Source organism: Herpailurus yagouaroundi, unplaced genomic scaffold, assembly GCF_014898765.1.
Source record: "Herpailurus yagouaroundi ecotype Mexico unplaced genomic scaffold, PumYag 139, whole genome shotgun sequence".
Taxonomy (NCBI): Eukaryota; Metazoa; Chordata; class Mammalia; order Carnivora; family Felidae; genus Herpailurus; species Herpailurus yagouaroundi.
The window spans coordinates 9,463,349-9,482,399 of NW_024412394.1; the positions used below are offsets into that span (position 1 = coordinate 9,463,349).

A 19,051-nucleotide genomic window follows, 5' to 3' on the forward strand; every position below is an offset into this window, starting at 1 on the left:
TCCCCTCCTGAGAGGGGCTGCTAAGTCACACCTGACTCCCTCCACCTTTCTCCCCAGGCTGCCATCCTCACCCTAATAGTGACTCCTGGCATGGGACGACAGTGTCAGAGCCAGAGGGCTGGCTCCTGTCCCCTTTTAGCCAGGAAAGTCCCTGCTGCCCGTCAGATCCTTAGCAGTCACCACGCCAGCCATGTAACCAAACTCCTGTATTTTATTTCTGTAGAAAGCCCTGATCTCATCTCCAGGACTACCGGAAGGTAGAGAAGCTCTGGGTGCCTGTGCAGGAGGCATAAGGCACGCCCCGGGAGCGAATCTGCAGGGTATGGAAGGTGAGGGGTGGGTTGGGGCCCGAGGAGCCAGGGTTCAGGGACTCGGTGTGAGGCTCCATCACAGTCACAGGGACTGCATAGGACAGCGTCTGGGGCCGGTCATCATGGCGCCTCACTGTGCCCTTGCTCAGGAGGTGCAGGATGCAGGAGAGGACATCGGTACTGTTGCAGGCAGATCCCCTACCGAGGCTGCTGACCAAACCCCTGGGAGGACATGGGCCCTTCTGCCAAGCGTCCAGGACCTGGGAAGGAGAGGGAAGGGCGAACAGCAGGTTGGAGAGACCCAGCTCACTCCACCTCTAGCTTCCACTCCAGGCACAAGCCTCAGCCAGCGAGCTCTAAGGACATCAGGCACGCCCCAACCCCACCCCTTACACACGTACAGGCTCCGTAGTGAACCAGAGGCTTCAAACGTGGACCCACCTCCCCCTGCTCCTGCCCACCCCCACCCGAAAGTTCTTTCCCCCACTGCCCAGCCCCACCTACCCGGCAGACAAGCTGGTCAATATGCAGCCCCTCATCCCCATGGGCCTTGAGGATTCGGACAATGAGGCAATTCAAAAGGTTCCGCCTCTTCTCCAAGTTCCGGCCCTCTTCATCCTCTGCTTTCAGGTATGTCTGAGGTGGGATGAGCCACACATTGCCCCTCCTTGGCCTGGGCTCCTCACTGCCATCTCGAATCTTGAGCACCCCTGAAATAAGCACTGGTCTTCAGTGGGGGGCCCACAAGGAGGCTGAGAGCAGAGGCCCCTCTGCCCCAGGTACACACCTCCTGGGACATCCTTTTGCTCTTGAAGGTCCAGGGGGCCTCTCGAAGAGGTAAGAGGCCCAATCGCCTGATTGAGCATGTCTGGAGAGAGCCCGGAGAGTGCCAGCAGACTCTCCACAGAGACAGCCTTAAAGAAGAGGAGGGAAACATTCTAGTCTTCCCTAAGGGGTGGAGCAGAGAAGGTACAGGGAGGGAGGATAGGGAGTCGAGGTTTAGGGAGGAAGGGTGAGGGACAAGGTAGAGAGAGCACAGATGCATAGAGGAGCAGGGCCACCTTCAGGTCATTGAGATACAGCAGCAGCCACATCTGCACGGTGGACACATGCAGGGTCTGGTCCCCAAACTGCAGCTCAGCCCGACCCAGCCATGTCCACTGCAGTCGCCTCTGAGGGCCCCGCTCCAGGGCAGGGTAACTCTGGCCTGAGAAGGATCAGGGAAAAAAGGAGTCAGGGCTGGTGAGGGGGTACTGTGGGTTGAGCTCTGCCCCTGCTAATGTCTGCAGAGCGTGTGTCCCAGTGTTTTTGGATACCGTGGTTTCTGGTCTGAACTTCTAGAGCTTAGCCTTCCCCGTATCTGCCTCCTGGGTAAGCCTCAGGAATCCGGGAGCCCACTCTGTGCCTAGCCTTGTGCAAGGGGACTCTGATCAGTGACTTCCAGGAGTTCCCCATTTTTTTAAGGGAGACCAAAACCACAAAATGAGGAAGGACTGGGGCTCTCATCCAACTGGAATATCCACAAGAAATGAGTTCTCCCTGGTTAGTCTGGGAGCCCCCTGAGGGCAGTGTCTGAGTCTCTTCCCCCTCCTGTGTTGCTGCCCAGGCCAGGATCAGCCCCCAATGGGAAGCTTAGGTTATGGTGACTGACCAGGAGCCAGAGCCCTGCCAATGAGGGAGGTCCCTTCTGGTGACCTCAGGTGCGCTTGACTCCATCCTCCCCACCTCCCACTCTCTAAAGAGAGTCCTATGTCTGTTTTAAGCATGGAAAAGGCAACAGTCTGGGGATCTGGTGCTTGACAACCACCCCCCCTCACCCCAAACCTAAGCTCCTCACTTTCTTCACTGAGGCTCCTACCCCGGGGCCCAGCCCCACCCACAGGCCCTTTCCCTGAATCCCATCCTCTTCCAGCCATTCCCCCCCACCGGCCCCCGCCCGCCCTCTGCCCAGCTCCTCACTCTTGTTGTAGAAGTTGGAATATCGGTTCAAAGTGCCCCTGAGATAGGCCGGCAGGCAGGTTCTGGGGGTCAGCGTGTGGCAGATGGAGGCAGTGGGCCAGCAGCGTGGTGACAGGACCAGCACGGACACTTCTGGCATCGCCCCTTCATAGTAGAGATCCTCATCTTCCTCCTCGTCCTCCTCCTCTTCCCCTGCCACATCTGTGGCCGCTGCTGCCCCCGCTCCTTCTGCCTCCTCTGCCTTCTCTGTCTTGTGCTCCCTGTCACTGGTCTCGTGGCCCCCCTGCAGAAGAGACGGGGTTCCCGACAGCCGGTGGGCCTCCTCTGGTCTACTCCTCTCCTCTCTTCCTCCTACCTCCCCACGTGCTAATCCCTTTACCACCACCCACCTGTATCTTCTTCTCAGTGTCCTCCAGCTTCAGGAGCTCCTGATCCAGCCGCTGGAGCTGGTAGACATGGAACTGGCGCTGCAGCTCCTCGGACATGCTCAGGCTCCGCAGCATCTGCTGGGGGAGGCGGTTGGGGAAGCAGGGACCGATCTGCTCCAGCACGGCCCCCTCCAGCCAGCTTGAGCCCACGCCCAGGAGACGGTCTGCCATGTAGTGCCTGCGGTGTCACACACAGGCCAGGCCGAGCCTCAGTGTGGGCACTCGGCCTGGCCCAGCTGCCTGCGCCAGGACTCCAGCCTGCCCCAACCCCAGACTCCCAGGTGCTCGCCCGGCACCTGCCCCTGTCATCCGCTCCCCAGGTCCACACTCACTGGTAGTAATGCTCAAAGGTGGTGGCTATCTCCAGGCCAGAGAAAATTAGGACTGTCTCCAGGCATCGCTGCAGCTGCACTAGCATCTCCATCCCCCGGGCTCCGCCAATCCGACTGCCCTGGATCCGCTGGTCAATGTGCCGGGCAAACTGCTCACTCACCTGGGCAATGGGGAGGGCACAGGAAAACCCTGAACGCATGACTGGAGGAGGTGAGTGGGAGCAGAGAGGAAGGTCTGAGGAAGTAGATATGAACAGCTAAGCTGCCTCGTAAGTTGGTCAACACTTTTGCTAAACTTAAAAAAAAATTTTTTTTTTAATGTTTTATTTATTTTTGAGAGAGAGAGAGACAGAGCATGAACAGGGGAGGGGCAGAGAGAGAGGGAGACACAGAATCCGAAGCAGGCTCCAGGCTCTGAGCTGTCAGCACAGATCTCAACATGGGGCTCGAACTCATGAACTGCAAGATCATGACCTGAGCTGAAGTCGGACGCTTAATCGACTGAGCCACCCAGACGCCCCACTTACCAAACTTTTATAAAATGGTTAACAGTTGTGCAAATTAATTAGGAAGTGTTTTTGCACACCGAACATGTCTAAAAATTAAACTAATGACAATAATTTACTGGGAGTTAATAATTTATGTGGACAAAGATGGTCACACTGCAGTGTTACTGATACAACAGAATGACCAGGAGCACCTCATGGAGTCACTGCTTCAGCTCCCCCTGCACTACTGTCGGCTTGCCAGGGTGCTTAGCCTGTCTTAGTGTGTCATCTGCTTAAGTGTGCGCCTTCCCGAGAAGACAATAAACTTTGAGGACAGGGAACTTGCTCTTATCACAGTGCCTGACACATTTTAAGTATTTACTAAATATTTAAGGAATGCTGGAGTAAATTATAGTACATCCATTAGATGGAATTTATACAAAAAAAAAAAATCATGATCTCATGGCTCGTAAGTTTGAGCCCCGTGTCGGGCTCTGTGCTGGCAGCCTGGAGCCTGCTTTCAGATTCTGTCTCTGTCTCTGTCTCTCTGCCCCTCCCCCGCTCACACTCTGTCTCTCTCTCAAAAATGAATAAATGTTAAAAAAATTTTTTTTAAATAAAAAATAAGGACAAATAGCAACTCTGAAATAAGGCTTTTAAGGTAACGGTCAAAAAACAACAGGCTAAAGCATTTTAGCTACTCGTGAGTAAACTGTTAAATCATGCACGCAGACTGAAGAAAGTACATCAAGATATATTAGCACAGCATGCTTCAGGTCACTATGTGTTTCTTTCACTTTTTATTTAAATTTTTTAAATGTTTATTTTTGAGAGCGAGCAAGCAGGCGTGAGTGGGGGAGGGGCAGAGAGAAAGGGAGACATGGAATCTAAAGCAGGCTCCAAGCTCTGAGCTTTCAGCACAGAGCTGGACGCAGGGCTCGAACTCACAAACCCAAAGATCATGACCTGAGCCGAAGTCGGACGCTCAACCGACTGAGCCACCCAGGCGCCCCTCTCTGAATCTTTAAAACATGGTTACATACCCATACATGTTCCTTGCTGAATGGGAACGGAAGGGTGGTCGTTTTGAGAAGGTGGGGAAGGGGGGGTTTGCAGGGAGAGGTCCAGGGCAGAGGCAAGGGCGGGAGGCTTACGTGGGCAGCTTTGAGAAATGAGAGCTTCAGCAAGGCACCAGCACAGCCGTTCTGCAGCGCCAGCAGGAAGGCTGCCCGTGGCCCAAACAGCTCCGAGCTCGACTTCTGCAGATTATGGAAGTGTTCACAGTAACGCGGCACAAAGTCACCATCCCGCCAGCGTGAGGTCAGAAAGTTGTTCACCTGGAGGAGAGCGGCTGCAGCGTGAAGGGACAGCCCAGCATGCCACCAGACAGTTGTACCCTCCCTCCCCGGCACCCGCCCCTGCCCACCTGCTCCTCCACCACGGCCCGCCAGCAGCGGGTCAGGTTTCTCACGATGCTGCTGGGAAGCCCCCGGGTAGCCAGGGAGCTCCAGTCATGGCTTCTGTTTCTGCCCTCTGTGGAGACAGGGGAGGGGGCAGAGGCAAGGTGGGAGCAGTCCCTCAGCTCAGCGTGAGCCCCAGGGCTGTTCCTGACCTCCTGCCACCCCAGAACGATGCTCCTGAGCGGGGGTGAAACAAACAGGTGAACAGGCTTAGTGGGTAGGGAGGGAAAGCAGGAGGAGGGACAGAAGGCCATCCTAACCGAGCTCCCACCTGAATCTCAGGTACTCACTGGGCCGGGGAGCGGCCACCGCTGGAGGGGGCGCCTCACAGGGCTCCACGTGCACCAGCAGGTGGGTGAGGCGGCGCACCCGTGAGGAGAAAGCAGCTGCGCGGCTCTGGGGATTGTGGGCAGCCTCCCGACACTCCAGGTACTGGTCCAGCAGCCAGCCCAGGGGGCTGATGCCATCCTCATCTGGAGATTGGGAAAAACAAGCCGTGGTGGGCCATGTCTCTAGGGCAGGGGAAGAGGACGAAAGCACCAAGAAAGGGATTGGACAGAACATATGGGGTTGGCGCAGGTAGCAAGGCCCACCTGTCCTTATGGTGTCAGCTGACACCTGGGAGATGTAGGAAAGGAGGTGGTTAGGAGAAGGGGGGCACTGGGCTACCAAACAAACATAGGTACCAAAAGGGCCAAGGGCATAATATAGGTGGCTATGGGGCAGAACAAGAAGGGGCCGGTTAGTGGGGCCAGGGGTCGCAATGGTTACCAGGGGAGGTGATGTTCTGCACCAGGGGGCTGACCAGGGCCTCCCAGCAGGTCTTGCCCAGCGCTTGGGCGGCCTCATCGTCAGGGAGGAAGCGATCAGCAAAATTCTGCTCCTGACGCAGAGCCCCATTGAGCCTGGGGGTGAGGATGGGGGAGGCAGGTGTCAGAGGCTCAAGATGTAAGTTATCCTAGCATCTTCCCAGCCTAATGGTGGGGTAGCCCCTACCAACCAGACCAAATCCCCACCCCACCCGGTACTTTGAAGTTGTCCCATGTTAACAGACACATCCCACTCCCAACCCACCAAAGAAATCTTTCTTTCCTTCCCCAAACTGTAGAGCACGCCAGCCCCTTTCCCAAACATGTTAGCTCTCCATCTATACCTTCCACAGAAGGGCCAGGGCCACCCATAATAGTCTTACCTGCCACACACACACAGCCACACACACATGCTCGCACACACCTAGAACTCAGGTGCAGGAGGCTCCTGCGGTCCTCTGCTATGTCCTGACTCCAAGCCTGTGCCCGAACCATGTAGAAGAGGCGTGTGTGACGACACAGCTGCTCCCGAAACACTGGCCAGAATGTGGGCTTAGGGCCTAGGACCTCCAACCCCCGAATGCGTGTGTCGATGCCGCCCTGCAATGTGCACATGCCTATTTTCACCTGCTCTGATCCTCCTCAGAGCGGGCTGGGGTCAGCCACACCTTTGGGCCTTATTCCTGGAGCTGCCCAGGGCCTAGCCTAGAGCTCTGGCTCACGATCTGCAACAGTTACACAACCCAGAGCTCTGTGTCCCCAGACCACACCCCATACTCCTGCCAAACCTGCTGGCAGCGCTTTATGCGGATCTGGATGATGGGCCAGAAGTGGGTCAGGTTCTCCAGGAGGATCACCCGGCTGGCTGAGGGCATCACGTTCACCTGGTTGGGGGCAGAGAGTGCTGTCACCTCCATGTGTGTGGATGGGAATGCTGAGGGCACTCAAGTCTGCTCCTGTTCTGTCCTTCCCTTAGCCCGGGGGGGGGGGGGTAAGGGGTCCTGACAAAGGGGTCCCGATGCCATCCTCACTGCTCAGGGCCTGATGCCATTACATAGGCACAGGGAGAAAGGACTCTACATTCTAGGGGGCGCAAGACAGGGAAGAATTTAGGAGTTTAGGAGTCTGGGCAGGAGGGCGGACCCTGTGAAGGTGGTCTCATGGTATAGGGGTCCCTACCGAGTTGAGCTCTGTGTTAAGAGAGTTGGTGCTGTCGCCCCCAAACACCACCACCCTGGCCGGCATATAGCTCGAGTCTTCACTAGCCACCAGGAGAGTCAGCTGCCTGGGAGCAGGGAAAAGGAAACAATCAGAACTGGAACCAGTAGGGTCCTTGTAGACAGAGGCAAGGGGACTCTTTGGTCATGTTTGTGTTGGGCGGGGGGAGCAGTGCTTCCCCCAAACAAACAAAGGGAAGTCACAAAAAAAGTATATGTGTGTCGCTGAGCACATACATGGGGCCTGTTACCTGACGAGGATGCCCTGGTGCATGTGCAAGGTGATGTAGTGGGAGCCAGCGCTGCCATTGGACTCCCAATAGGTCTTGGGGTTTCGATCCGTCAGCTTGCTGGCCCGGTGCGGGTTGGAAGACACCTCCACCTTCTCCCAGCACTTGTCCTGCTTCATTTCCATGCTGGAGCCTGGGGGCAAGTGGGAAGGGGTGACCGTCACAGCCTGGTAGGTGTGGAGGGAAAACAGGGGCGGAGGGGTGTGGAGTAACGTGGGGACAGGCACAGACCCTGGCACAGATATCTGAGGAACACGTCAAAGAAGGGGATGTTGATGGGTCGGTGGGTTCGTCTGTGGTCTTCGATCTGGCCCAACACCATCTGCAGCCGGAACATCGGAGAGAAGGGGCGCGGGGAGGAGGGAGGGCACACATGGAGGACACATGGGAACACATATGAAGGAAAGACCCAGCAGCAATGGGACTTCCTCCAGAACCCTGGCAGAGGCAGAGTGGGAGATGTGGAAGGTGGTGCAGAGAACAAATGCCCACAGGCTCATCAGACTCTCCTGTCTTTCCCAAATTCAGGAACACGGCCCCTTCCTCCGGTCCCACTCAGGTTTCATATTCTTACCCAGCTGCGAACCCACAGCCTCCCTCTGCCCTCTTTCCTGACCTGGATGCAGCCTCCCAGGATGTTGGTGGTGAGTTTCCGGTAGAGGTGGGCATGCTTCTCACACTTGAACACCATGTCCCGCAGCTCCTGAGCCAGATCCAGTTTTCCCAGGTGCTTTTCCAGTGCCTTGGAGATGGCATCTCGGGCTCCCAGCTGATTCAGCACCACGGCATAGTCCCTGCTCACAGAGGCCAGGCGGTGCAGGAAGAAGATGAGTTCCTGGAGCACCTGACATGGGGACAGGGTGGGTGCATAAAGGGCACAAGGCACAGGCCACAGGGCATCTTCAGTAGTATTTACTCTACACCCGCTGGGTGCCGGGGCAACTGCAGTGAAAAGACAGAGTGAGGAAGTAAAAAGGCAGGAAGCGGGGAGACACAAAGGCTGAGTGGAGTTAGAGAACCTAAGGCAAACAGATAAGGAAAAGCTAAGAGATGCTCTGCCATCCTGGGGTTCTCAACCACTGATTTTGTTGGCAATGGGTGCAGAGAGCTTCCCAGGTTCCCTTTTAGGCTGTGTCCCAAGAACCAGTTGTGGGGCTGCATTTTGAGATGCTCAGGCCCTAAGCACAGGCAGGGAGGGGGCACAGAGGGACACTCAATGAGTCTACCTCTGAAATGAAAACCTGGGTAACAGCCCAGAGGTGTGCACTGCAGACACCCACTGCCAAGCCTTGCAAGCCCAGGACCTCCCTGTGGCAGGAGACTCTGAGATGTGATGTCCTCTCTACCTCCTTCATCCACCTTATCCCCACAGGCCCAGCCAAACAGGAGGTACCGAGGCTTTTACTGTAATACAGACATAACCTTTTGTGTAAGAAAGGAGATGGCATGTAAGATCACACACTTGGGTTTGCTTATATTTGCATTTGCATAAGGATACACCAGAAGGACACATAAATTAATACAAATGGTAACCAATAAGGTACATACGGAGAAGCACTGGGAAAATTGGGTGGAAGTGAGAAGAGGTAGAAGTGGGAATTCTCAGTTTATACCTTGTTGTACTGTTTTGATTTGTGACCTGTATGAATGTATTACCTATTTGAAAAAATAAAATTCAGTTTTAAAAACAAATTCCAAACCAAGAGCGCAAAGGCTCCATTGTGCCCTCCCAAGCCTCGCCCAGGGAGGGGGTCTGCCTCATCAGAGGCTGCCCTACGCCCTCTCCCTCTAGCGTCTCCCCGGAGCAGGGCAGGGGTACCTCTCGGTCAGTGTCTGGTGACCGCAGGCAGGCCATGCAGGCATCCATGGCCTCGTGCCAGGGGAGCAGCAGCGCCTCGGGGAAGTCCACCAGCTGCATCAGGATCCTGGGGAGCAGGCGGCAGCAGCAGAGAGATGTGTAGCCAGCCTCAAAGACCCCTTTGCCAAATGCCCCTCCCCACCCCCTCACCTCAGAACGGTCAGGTGCAGGGCCTTGTTGGCCGCTGGGGTGTCGAGGCCCCGCATCAGGGTGAGGAAGGGCTGGGGCTGCCTCTGCAGCTGCAGCAGGAGTGGCTTGATCTCCATCTCCCGATGCCCCTCTGAGCTGAGGGCTCGCTCCAGGTCCAGGAAGATTCTGCCAGGCAGACCGCAGCCCTCCATCAGTCGCCTCAGAGGAGTGTCGGGACACTGAGTTGGGGGTTCTTTTCCTATGGGAAGATGCAAGTTACAAAGGTTGGCCATTGTCGGTGATGTTAGGATGAGAAAAGGACAGACAGATTCATAATTCCTAGTGCCTCCTAAAAACGTTTTTTTTTTTGGCCCCCCTAAAAGTTAGGTTTGGGGATCTTAGGGCATCTCTGAATGCATTTATAAGACAATTTTGTGACAGACGTTATGTTTTATATTCTTAAAATAGCAAAGGAGCTTCCTGTCTGCAAACAGCAGAGCATTTCCCTGTATCTAAAAGCATGCAATAATTTGGCTTTCTCTACACTAGAAAAAGTCCAATGTGGGGACTTTTTTTTTTTTTTTTTTTTGGGAGAGAGAGAGAGGACAGGGGAAGGGCAGAGAGAGAATCTTAAGTAGGCTTCGCACTGGGCGTGGGGCTCGATCTCATGACTCTTGGATCATGACCTGAGTGGAAATCAAGAGTTGAACAACGAACCAACTGAGCCGCCCACAGGCGCCCCCAAACGTGGGGGCTTTTAAAGGCTCAAATCTCTTGCAATTTTCTGACTTTTCATCCTCCCTCACTCATTGGAGGGAGCGACTCTAAGCTTCAGATTCTTCCTAAGATGCCACCTGTTCCAGACGGGATTGCACAAGAACCGCACAGATGCCTCTCCTGGGCTAGCACTCTCCTAGAGCCAGTCTGCAGAGCTGCAGGGTCTTTTTGGCATCCCACCTTCCACTCTGGATGCATCTGCTGATTCCTGAGGCTGGGCCTGGGCTTCCGGCAGGGTTGGGTAAGCTGGCTGCCCTGCCAGGGCCTCAGGCCCATATTTCCTGTAGACACGGCAGTTGAGCAGGTCCCTGAGAGCGCTGTCATCGAGTCGCTGTGGCAGAGCCAGCAGTAGGTGCTGGGCCAACTCCATGGGCACAGCCAGCTCAGCCAGGATCTCGTCATCCAGAATCTGTCATCGGGGAGAAGCTCTCACTGTAGGTAGCCCTGCTGGCACAGAGGCTCCAGGGGCAGTTGGTAGGGGTGGGGATCTCTACACACATCCTCTCCTTGAGGAACCTCTCATGGCTGGCAGCTGCCTTTTCTCACACAGCTTGCCAATGCCTCTGAACATTCTAGATCTCTTCCCTGCAGCTCCTTACAACTGTGGACCTCCACTCCCCATCCTCAGCCTTCAAATGCTCTGTCACAGTCCAGCCCTTGCAGTGAGCCCTCCAACTTCTGGGTGTCCGGACTGGCTCTACCTCGCCATCCAGGTTCTCCTGAAGGATCTGGAGAACCTCCTGATGGTCGGGTCCATCCAGCTTCTTGATGAAGAAGAGGAGCTCCCACCATTCCGCCTGGGTCAAGTGTTCACTTTCTTCAGCATCCTCATCCTCAGGCAGCACGTAGGGCACCGCATAGAGCTCTGTCATGGGCTTCCACCGCCAGGAGGGCAAGGCTGTGGCTACAGGTCACAGGGCACGGGGATGTCACTGCCCACCCAGCCAGACCACTGTTCCTTTGCTCAGCGCTGACCCTGTTTTCTCCCAGGGCTCACCTATACCCAGGGCTCCACTGACCACAGCCCCATGGTTCTCATCAGCCTCAACCACATCTTCAATGTCTTCCTCAAAGCCCAGAATTTCCAGCATGTGCCAGTGTACCCAGTAGGTGCGGCCTGTCGACTCCCACAACACCTGGAGGATATGGGAAAAAAGAGAAGGGGAAGAGAAGGCTCACTCAACGACTGGCTGTGGCCCAATGATGAGGACATACAGCCCTCAGGCTGACCACCTGACCAGGTCTGGAACAACCTCCAAATAACAACGCTGGCATATGGAGAACATGAACACACACACAAAGGATGCCTTCTCCTCTGGGGATGGGCTCTGCTTCTCCTCCCACCCTATCCTTTGATGGCTCATGCTCCCCGCACTTCCTCCTGGCCTCACCTACTCTCTCCCTGACCCTGACCTTTAGGAAAGTCTTGCTATATCAATATGTTTCTTCCTGGGAGTGAGTCTTCCTGACCTGATAGCTCCCTCAACTCCAACTTTCTCAGCTCTCCAATGGCTCCCTTCTCAACTGTTGATCCCCTTTAACCATTCCAGTCCCCATGGAGGCTTTCTCAGTGGGTGGCCTGCAAGAGCCCCCTGCACAGAACCCCAGTTATACTTCCCCAGCTAAATCCCCAACAGTGTCCCACACGCACCCTCACTCACCTGCACGGGGGGCACGCCGTTGTTGCTCTGCCGGAACTCACCCTCGTCCCCAGCGCTGACCTCCTCGTAGTCATCCAGCATGCGAACTCGCATCCCGGCCTGCAGCGTCTCTCGCACGTACAAGGCATAAGTATTGCCACTTGCAAACTCAGAGCGAGGGCGGAACCTCCTTGACCTCCTAATGGAGGGCCGGACCCGGGCGGGTGGCAGCCCTGGGCCGGCCTCTGCCAGCTGGGGCTGGAAGATGGAGCACGAAGACCGTGCCGAGGGCCCCTGTTTGCTCGAGGCCCAGTCCCAGCGCATGGCCTGCACAAGCTCTGAGATGAGGGTGCCCATGGCCATGCTGAACTCTAGCTCCAGTCGACCCCTCTCCCCACTCAACTCCTCGGGAGCAGAGTTGTTCTGGGCTCCTGGTTCTGCAGCACTGTCATTCAGCTGGTCCAGAAGAGAAGTGACATGCAAATAGCGCTTCACCAGGGAGAAGAGAAGCCTTCCTGGGACCTGTAGGATGCAACCTTTGGCCTATGTCCACCTTGTCCCAGCTCTAGCTCCCCTTTCCACACCACCCTTCAAGGGTGGGTGCAAAGGTCTGGTCCCTAGATCTTGTCCACAGCCCCCCCCCCCCACCTCCCCACAGAATACCTGTGGCAGCTGGATACCCTCAAAAGACATGGGGTGTTCAGAGAGTGTGGCCTGTGCAAACAGAGCTAGCAGAGCACAGCGGCTGTCAAAATCTAGGTGTTTCTCAATGGCTTCTTGCTGGCTCAGCGACAGAAGAATCTGGGTCCGGGTCCCTGGAACCCACACCCCAGTCAGTAACTGCTCCCTAACATTGCCCTTCCCAGGCATCCCTCCTAGATCCTCTACTGTCATAGTCCGATCCCTTGTTGCCACACACAGGATCGATAGCTCTACCTACTTACCTACCTACCTACCTACCTATATCTGCAATATCTATATCTGTAATTGTCTAATAACTCTTTCTTGGCATAGAGATCCAATTAATAGGAGGTTCTTGAAGACTCAGTCCTTTCTTTTATTATTTTTTAGAGTAATCTCTACACCTAACATGGGGCTTGAACTCATGACCCCGAGATCAAGAGTACCGTGCTCCACTGACTGACCCAGCCAGGCATCCCCCCAGCTAGGCATCCTTCCTCTTCCTGCAGAGATGCCCCCACCACCTTCCTACCCCCTTTTCTCCCAACTCAAAGAGAAAGGCAACAGAATCATTCAGGCACTGATGAGGCAGAGGCTCTTGCCACAGTGTCCTGTGAGGCCCTGAGCTGACCTACCTTCCCCTTCCTTTCTCCCCACACTGCTTCTCACCAGCATCATGAGAGGCCAGGGCTTGTATCATCCGGCCCGCGCTCCAGCGAATCTGGTAATCAGGACTACTCAACATGTGCATGAGCAAGTCCAGGACCCTTGGGTCTTTGAATACACCAGTGAGGGGCTCGATGCTGGCGTAGGCGCTGAGTACGTGGACAGTGTGAAGCAAAGGAGCAGGAGGGATGGTGCCCACACACTCCTCCAGCTGCCGGAGGGCCCTCTGAATCAAAGACTTCACATCGGTTTCCATTTCCCCCAGCACAGATTTGTCCAGGGCCCCAGCTTCCCCTGCAATCTCCTGAGAAGGTCCGATGACCTGGCCGTCCTCGCCCAGCATCTTGTGGCAGTTGGCATAGATCTCGTCGTTGGACATCCACAGCAGGATGTGTTCGGCCTTGCAGTCCACTTGGCTAGAGCCCCCTTCCCCATCATCCCCACGCCTGAGGATGAGCCAGCGGATCTGGTACTCAGGATGCCCATCATGGCCCACCCGCTGGCGGATCAGCTCATCTGGATAGGCATGCAAGCCCGGCCCCAGGGGCACTCTGAATTCCCTGTAGCGGAGTTCCCCCACCATCCTGGCACCTGAGACACAGAAGGAAAAGAGAACAGTCATGCTAAAATGAGAGGGGGAGTTCCAAAAATCAAGGACATCCAGGAGTTGGGGAAGCAAGTGTGGCAACAGCTGTCAGGTTGGCTGGGGTAAAGAAGGGCCCAGGAGTTGCCTGCTGCAGGCTGGGTGGGGCCAGGCCTAAGCAGGGGAACACTAGGGTGTTTGTTCTAAGAACACAAAATTTGGTTGAAAGGAGGGTCGAAGGCCCTGCAGCCTGGAGTGGATTGGTTTGGAGCAGTGGGAAGGGGACAGTGGGGGCAGGGGAGCCTTGCCATAATTAATCCCAAAGCACTGCCATAGGCAGCAGCCCTGAGAAGGGGATCCATGAAGCCCCGAGGGGTGTGTGTTGGGGAGTGGGGGTGGGGAGTGAGATCCCGAGTGTGTCTGGGAAGGGATGCTAGCTCCAATGGTTGAAGCGCAGGAGTGTGTCACAGAGGCAAGAGATTTGGTGGGGGAGAATTGGTGGGATGGGAGGGCGAGGCGCGAGGGGCTGGGAGGAAAGCCTGGTGGGCTGCAGGCGCGCAGGACTGGAGACACTGGAGCAGCAAGGCCGGTGGGGGCGACAGGAGATCCGGTGGGTTGAACGGCGGGAGGCTAGGTGGACCCTAGAAGCCGGGGGCGCGCGGCAAGGTGCGGGGGAGGGGGCTAGGCCAGATAAACGAGAATCCCAAGGCACTGTGGAACTGGGGTGGGGGACGCGAAATCGGGTGCGCGCGCGGCTCGGTGGGCGAGAGTGCGGAGGAAAATCCAGGGTAGGGGCGGGGGGGCTCTGGCCACCTCAGAAGGCGATGGGGGTCCGGCGCGAGGCCTCTCCTTCGCTGAGCTAGGGACGCGGCGCAGACGATGGCGGCGATGCTGGCGGAGATTTGGGCCCCGCCTGGGCCCCCGAGGGGGGTCCAGGCGGAGAGGCGGGAGGGGGCGTGCCTCCGAAGGACAAGCGGGCAGGCAGGGGGCGTGGCGTGCAGGCACAGAGCACCTCGGGCGGCCACTGTCACTGCCCAGCGCGCAGGTCAGCGGCAGCCTGGGTAGGGCGGGGCAGGGCGGAGACGGGGCCCAGCCTGCGGCGCCGCCCGCCCAGCTCTGGGGGCTCCGCCGCCTGCCCGCCTGCCCGGAGTCGTGGCTCATTTCCGCCAGACCCAGCGGAAAGCTAGGGGCCTTGGGAGAGCTCCGGGGCGGAGTCGTCAGTGCCACCTCGGCGACGCGCGGCACCTCCTCCTCCTCCGTGCCGCCCTTTCCTCTTCCTTTTCATTCCCCTTCCTTCCACCGGAAGTGCTCTCCCCGACTCCCGAAGTCAGAACAGGAGACCTTGGAGGTCATTTATTCTCCCCTCTACCATTACATAGAAAAAAACTGGCACAGGGTGGGGGTTGGGGGGGGCGCGGCTGGAAATGAGCAGCTCCAGTCTTTGCCCCATATTGTCCTTTCTCCTCTCCCGTCCTTGTTTGCTCTGGTGTTTTTTTCCGGGTCTAGTATGTGCAATCCTCCCTCCCCGAAAAAACAGTAACTGCTAAAAATGAGGGGTGATTTTATTAGAATCCAGGGATCTCAGCTTTGGGCAGCAGCCGAGGGCAGCTTCACGTAACTCTTCATAGGGGGCAGTGGCCGAATCTTGCGGCCAGCCCAGCCCCCCTTGCGGTGCCACAGCCCGCTGGAAGGCCTCTTGCCTAGCCAGCGGTTCCGCCCAGCCTTGCCGATGACCCTTTTGTTATGATCAACGTTGGATACCCGGCCTACTGTTGCCATGCACGTTTCCAGAACCTGACAGAGAAAACAGATGGAGGAGAATGCATCATGGGGAAAGAGCCTGACATTGTTGACTGCATGACTCTGAGGCTTCTTACACTCACTGAGAGAAGGGAGAGGACAGGAGAAAACCACAGCATAATTGAACCTGACGGCAGGTCCTATGGTAGTTGAAAACAAGAGGCATTGTTCCCTGTCTATTACAGTGTCAAACTGACAGGACATGCCTAGTCACATGGCAGAAAAGGACACACCTAGCTCATGGAAGTTCCCAACATAAAACACCTGGGAACTATCCTGGACAAGAAGGGTACATTCCAAAACTTCCTCCTTTGCTGGTCCTCCCACCTGTACCCACACACACACACCTGCATCTGTCTCTTGGAAGGCAGCTGGATGATGGCCGTCCCATTCACCTTCCGTAGCAGCACACCACATGTCCCTGGGTAAGGGAGAAGGAGCTTTGCCACCCTCCAAAAAGGAAAAGGCAGGAGCAGATTTACAGGGGGACATACCCCATACCCTGTCCTTGCTTTGCCCTTTAGGAGCAGATACAATGAAGCAGGATGCATGCAATGTTTTAAGTCAAGACACATGCACCTCTCCATTCTCATTTTCCTTGTTTTTCCTTCTTTTTCTCTGCCAGTGGACCACATAAGAGTCCAAGGGTTCAGAGAATTGTGACCTCAGGTACTCTTTGGCCTTCCAAATTGTAAGACCCCCAAGCAGCTCATTTCCTCATACCTGCAGCTCGGATATACTGGGCCCCCCGGCCTGGCTCACTCTCCACGTTGTTGATGAGAGTCCCCACAGGCAAGGCCCCAAGAGGATGTGCATCCCCTTCCCGAGCAGCAACTAAAAGACATAATTTCATCAGCACCAGACCCCTTGCATCCTTTGAGCCCATACACGTCTGGTGGCCGTCTCTTACCTGCCATTCGGCCTATGTGATCAGAGTTCAGGATTATATCTCCAACCTGCATGTTTTCTGTGGCAATGATCCAGCGTTTCCGGCTGCCCCCAGCAACCAGAGCTATGTCTGCTGATCTGTTCAGGGTGAGGGACATATGAGCAGATCATCTAGGCAGCCCTATATCTTCTGAAAAGCCACAGAACAGTCATTCAGCTACACTATCATCATCTCACATCCCAAACTTGCCTACAGGGATCATAGCGGACCACGATGACCTTCTCCTCAAAGGGTCCTGGCTTTGCTTCCAGCTCAGGCCGGAACCGCAGAAAATCAATCATGCGATAACGTTGCTTGTGGCCCCCGCCAATACCATGCACTTGGATTCGGCCTGTGGTCAGGAAAGTGCAGAGACATGACCCAGGTCAGATGATCAGTTCCTAGCAGTGGGAACAGGCCCATTCTGGGCAGAGAGCAATGCTTCCCAACATTATGAGATGAGCAGAAAATGACAAAAAATTTGCATAGCAAATGGTAAACGGGGGTGGGGAAACACCTACATGGAACTTGATAAGAACATAATTATAAGATATTGAAATTACATAAAACTTCCAGACAAAATCTCTACAAATTATTGAATGCTAAAAGTTTATTGAGTGGTATAAATAGTGCTCAGCTATTGCAAATTTTTTTCATTTTTTTTAATTTTTAAAAATAAAATATTTATTTATTTTTGAGGTGGGGGGGGCGATATGAGTGGGGGAGGGGCAGAGAGAGCCGGAGACACAGAATCCGAAGCAGGCTCCAGGCTCTGTGCTGTCAGCACAGGGCCCAATGCAGGGCTCGAACTCACAAGCCATGAGATCATGACCTGAGCCAAAGTTGGACACTTAACTGACTGAACCACCCAGGCACCCCATAAATTTTTGAAAGGCATGAAGAAAAATATAATTAACTTCATGTATATGTCTGGTTTTCTTTAATTACCTAGATAGTCTTTAGGAGCACAGACTACCTTCATGTTGCTTTGTGTTATACTCTTTGTTTCTTACACACCTACTACATGCAAAAGGAGTCCAATAAATTTTTGAATAAATAGGCCTAGGATCCTAACATGTTTTTCAATAAATTCCTCTGCTTTTCAATAAATAGACCTGGGATCCTAACATGTTTTTCCCCTTTAATGCTTAAATCCTTTTTCCCTTGGTCTCACCTGTGTGGTTTCGGCCCCCAGACTTCCTCATCTTCACTGGTGTGATGGTGTACTTGGTACGACTCTTCCAGGACACAAAATTGGCACTAAGGGCCACAGATGTAAGCACTGGGCGGCAGAGGAGCAACAATGAGGAAGAGGGCAGCTGGAGGAGAGTACTGCTTGTCACCTAGAGATAAACAAATCTCTTTACCTTAAAAGGTAACTGAAGAAGCATCGGAGAGCCAAGGGTAAAGGAATAGACCAAGTAGCCTACTTTCTTCTAAGAATGTCCCAGACCAGCTGTCCAAAAGCTCCACCCTTTACCCTTGCACAAATACCAGGGTGGAATGTTTATACAGGTGTATGTGTATTGATTATCTCTCCTCATTTGAGGTACTTCTTCAATGGAATATTCTCCCCCTTCGTGCATCTCCTTCCAAATTTGGCTCAAACCTCTCCTTCTGTGGGAAACTCTTCCTTCCCTAAACAACTCCCTTCTCCAAAGCTGGTAACTTTCCCATATCCATATGCCACCATCAGCACCAATGCCTTTTGCCCCTCTGAATTTATGTTTCTGGGAGTATTTCAGATGTGAATGGAGGGGAAGGGTCATTTCTGTCTTGTTCCCTGCTGTATCCCCAGCATTTCACAGAGTAGGTTGGTTTGGTTTTGATTTTTAGTATGCATCTGCCAAACTCTACCATCACCCAGAAAGGTCCAGAGGAACAAGACTTACAACTTCTCTTTTCTGTGACTCACCAATTGCCCACCAGGAACTTTGAGGATACCTTTACCTTAGCCTCCTAATATTGCTATCTTGCCCTGCATTCTCTGATCTCAGCAATAACTCCTCTTTAATGGTTTAAGAGACCAGGCTTTGAAGCCAGACTGTGTAGCTCCAACAGTTGATGTATGACTTTGGACTGCTGATCAATTTTCTCATACGTAAAATGGTAATGATAATTACCTTATACAGTGGTTGCAAGGAGTTATTTTTGAGAGAGAGGGAGAGTGCGCACAAGCAGGGGAGGGGCAGAGAGACAGAGAAGATCCCAAGCGGGCTCCACGCTGTCAGCAGCGAGCCCCATGAGATCACGACCGGAGCCGAATTCGGATGCTTAACAGACTGAGCCACTCAGGCACCCTAGGAGTTCATTTATTTAAAACATCTCCCATCCCAGGGTGCCCACTCCAGCGGCCCGAATAGGAACAGCCTCATTCCGAGATAGGGTGGATTACCTGCGCGGCCGGGAGCAGGCTCGAGCTGAGGGTGGCGACGGCCGGGGGCGTCAGGCTCAGTGAGCCCAAAGCGCGAGTCAGTACCCTCAGGGCCATGACGATAGCCAAGCTCCGCGGGGTTCAGCACACCACCATTTCTTTTAGCCAGGCCGCCTGGCGCCTTTAGATGACGCTAACAAATCCCTGTGCCGTCGCTCTCATGACGTAATGAGGTGGGCAGATAACCCGAGACCAAGGTGAATACACACCTCCTTTCCTCCATGCGCGTGGTCGAAGCCAATCCACGGGCGACCCCTAGGT

At 54.8% G+C, this 19,051-nt stretch overlaps 2 protein-coding genes across 3 annotated transcripts; both read right to left on the reverse strand.

The window, feature by feature from the left end:
• Window positions 1–193: 193 nt before the first annotated feature.
• Window positions 194–14,876, reverse strand: CUL7 (cullin 7). Of its 2 annotated transcripts, XM_040473547.1 has the most exons (26): window positions 14,442–14,863; window positions 13,049–13,636; window positions 12,362–12,513; window positions 11,720–12,220; window positions 11,056–11,194; window positions 10,760–10,962; window positions 10,239–10,467; window positions 9,303–9,540; window positions 9,114–9,219; window positions 7,911–8,138; window positions 7,526–7,616; window positions 7,256–7,427; window positions 6,967–7,072; window positions 6,576–6,671; window positions 6,212–6,387; window positions 5,750–5,883; window positions 5,269–5,451; window positions 4,945–5,051; window positions 4,673–4,855; window positions 3,031–3,191; window positions 2,660–2,876; window positions 2,271–2,553; window positions 1,373–1,518; window positions 1,099–1,225; window positions 816–1,021; window positions 194–571 (listed from the first exon to the last, which is right to left on the reverse strand). In XM_040473547.1, the coding sequence occupies exons 2-26, from the start codon at window positions 13,626–13,628 to the stop codon at window positions 248–250; spliced, it is 5,088 nt and encodes a 1,695-aa protein (XP_040329481.1). In that variant the 5' UTR covers window positions 13,629–13,636; window positions 14,442–14,863; the 3' UTR covers window positions 194–247. The 2 variants fall into 2 exon arrangements, with proteins under 2 accessions (XP_040329481.1, XP_040329482.1); XM_040473548.1 differs by lacking the exon at window positions 4,673–4,855 and having other exon boundaries at window positions 14,442–14,876.
• A 296-nt stretch (window positions 14,877–15,172) lies between these two features.
• Window positions 15,173–19,027, reverse strand: MRPL2 (mitochondrial ribosomal protein L2). Its single transcript, XM_040473558.1, has 7 exons — window positions 18,752–19,027; window positions 17,531–17,699; window positions 16,567–16,708; window positions 16,339–16,454; window positions 16,152–16,262; window positions 15,776–15,849; window positions 15,173–15,422 (listed from the first exon to the last, which is right to left on the reverse strand). Exons 1-7 carry the CDS (start codon window positions 18,845–18,847, stop codon window positions 15,210–15,212), a joined length of 921 nt encoding a protein of 306 aa, XP_040329492.1. The 5' UTR covers window positions 18,848–19,027; the 3' UTR covers window positions 15,173–15,209.
• Window positions 19,028–19,051: the final 24 nt, after the last annotated feature.

What these genes read in the sequence shown, in the direction of transcription:
- CUL7 (XM_040473547.1), bottom strand. Translation starts at nt 13,628, where the DNA reads ATGGTGGGGGAACTCCGCTACAGGGAATTCAGAGTGCCCCTGGGGCCG. An exon ending in AGGGTATCCAGCTGCCACAG is followed by an intron (nt 12,221 to 12,361) that starts GTATTCTGTGGG and finishes TGCATCCTACAG; the next exon opens with GTCCCAGGAAGGCTTCTCTT. An exon ending in TCCTGGGAGGCTGCATCCAG is followed by an intron (nt 7,617 to 7,910) that starts GTCAGGAAAGAG and finishes TTCCGGCTGCAG; the next exon opens with ATGGTGTTGGGCCAGATCGA.
- MRPL2 (XM_040473558.1), bottom strand. Translation starts at nt 18,847, where the DNA reads ATGGCCCTGAGGGTACTGACTCGCGCTTTGGGCTCACTGAGCCTGACG. An exon ending in CCAGTATATCCGAGCTGCAG is followed by an intron (nt 15,850 to 16,151) that starts GTATGAGGAAAT and finishes TCCCTTACCCAG; the next exon opens with GGACATGTGGTGTGCTGCTA. An exon ending in CTTCCAAGAGACAGATGCAG is followed by an intron (nt 15,423 to 15,775) that starts GTGTGTGTGTGT and finishes TTTCTCTGTCAG; the next exon opens with GTTCTGGAAACGTGCATGGC.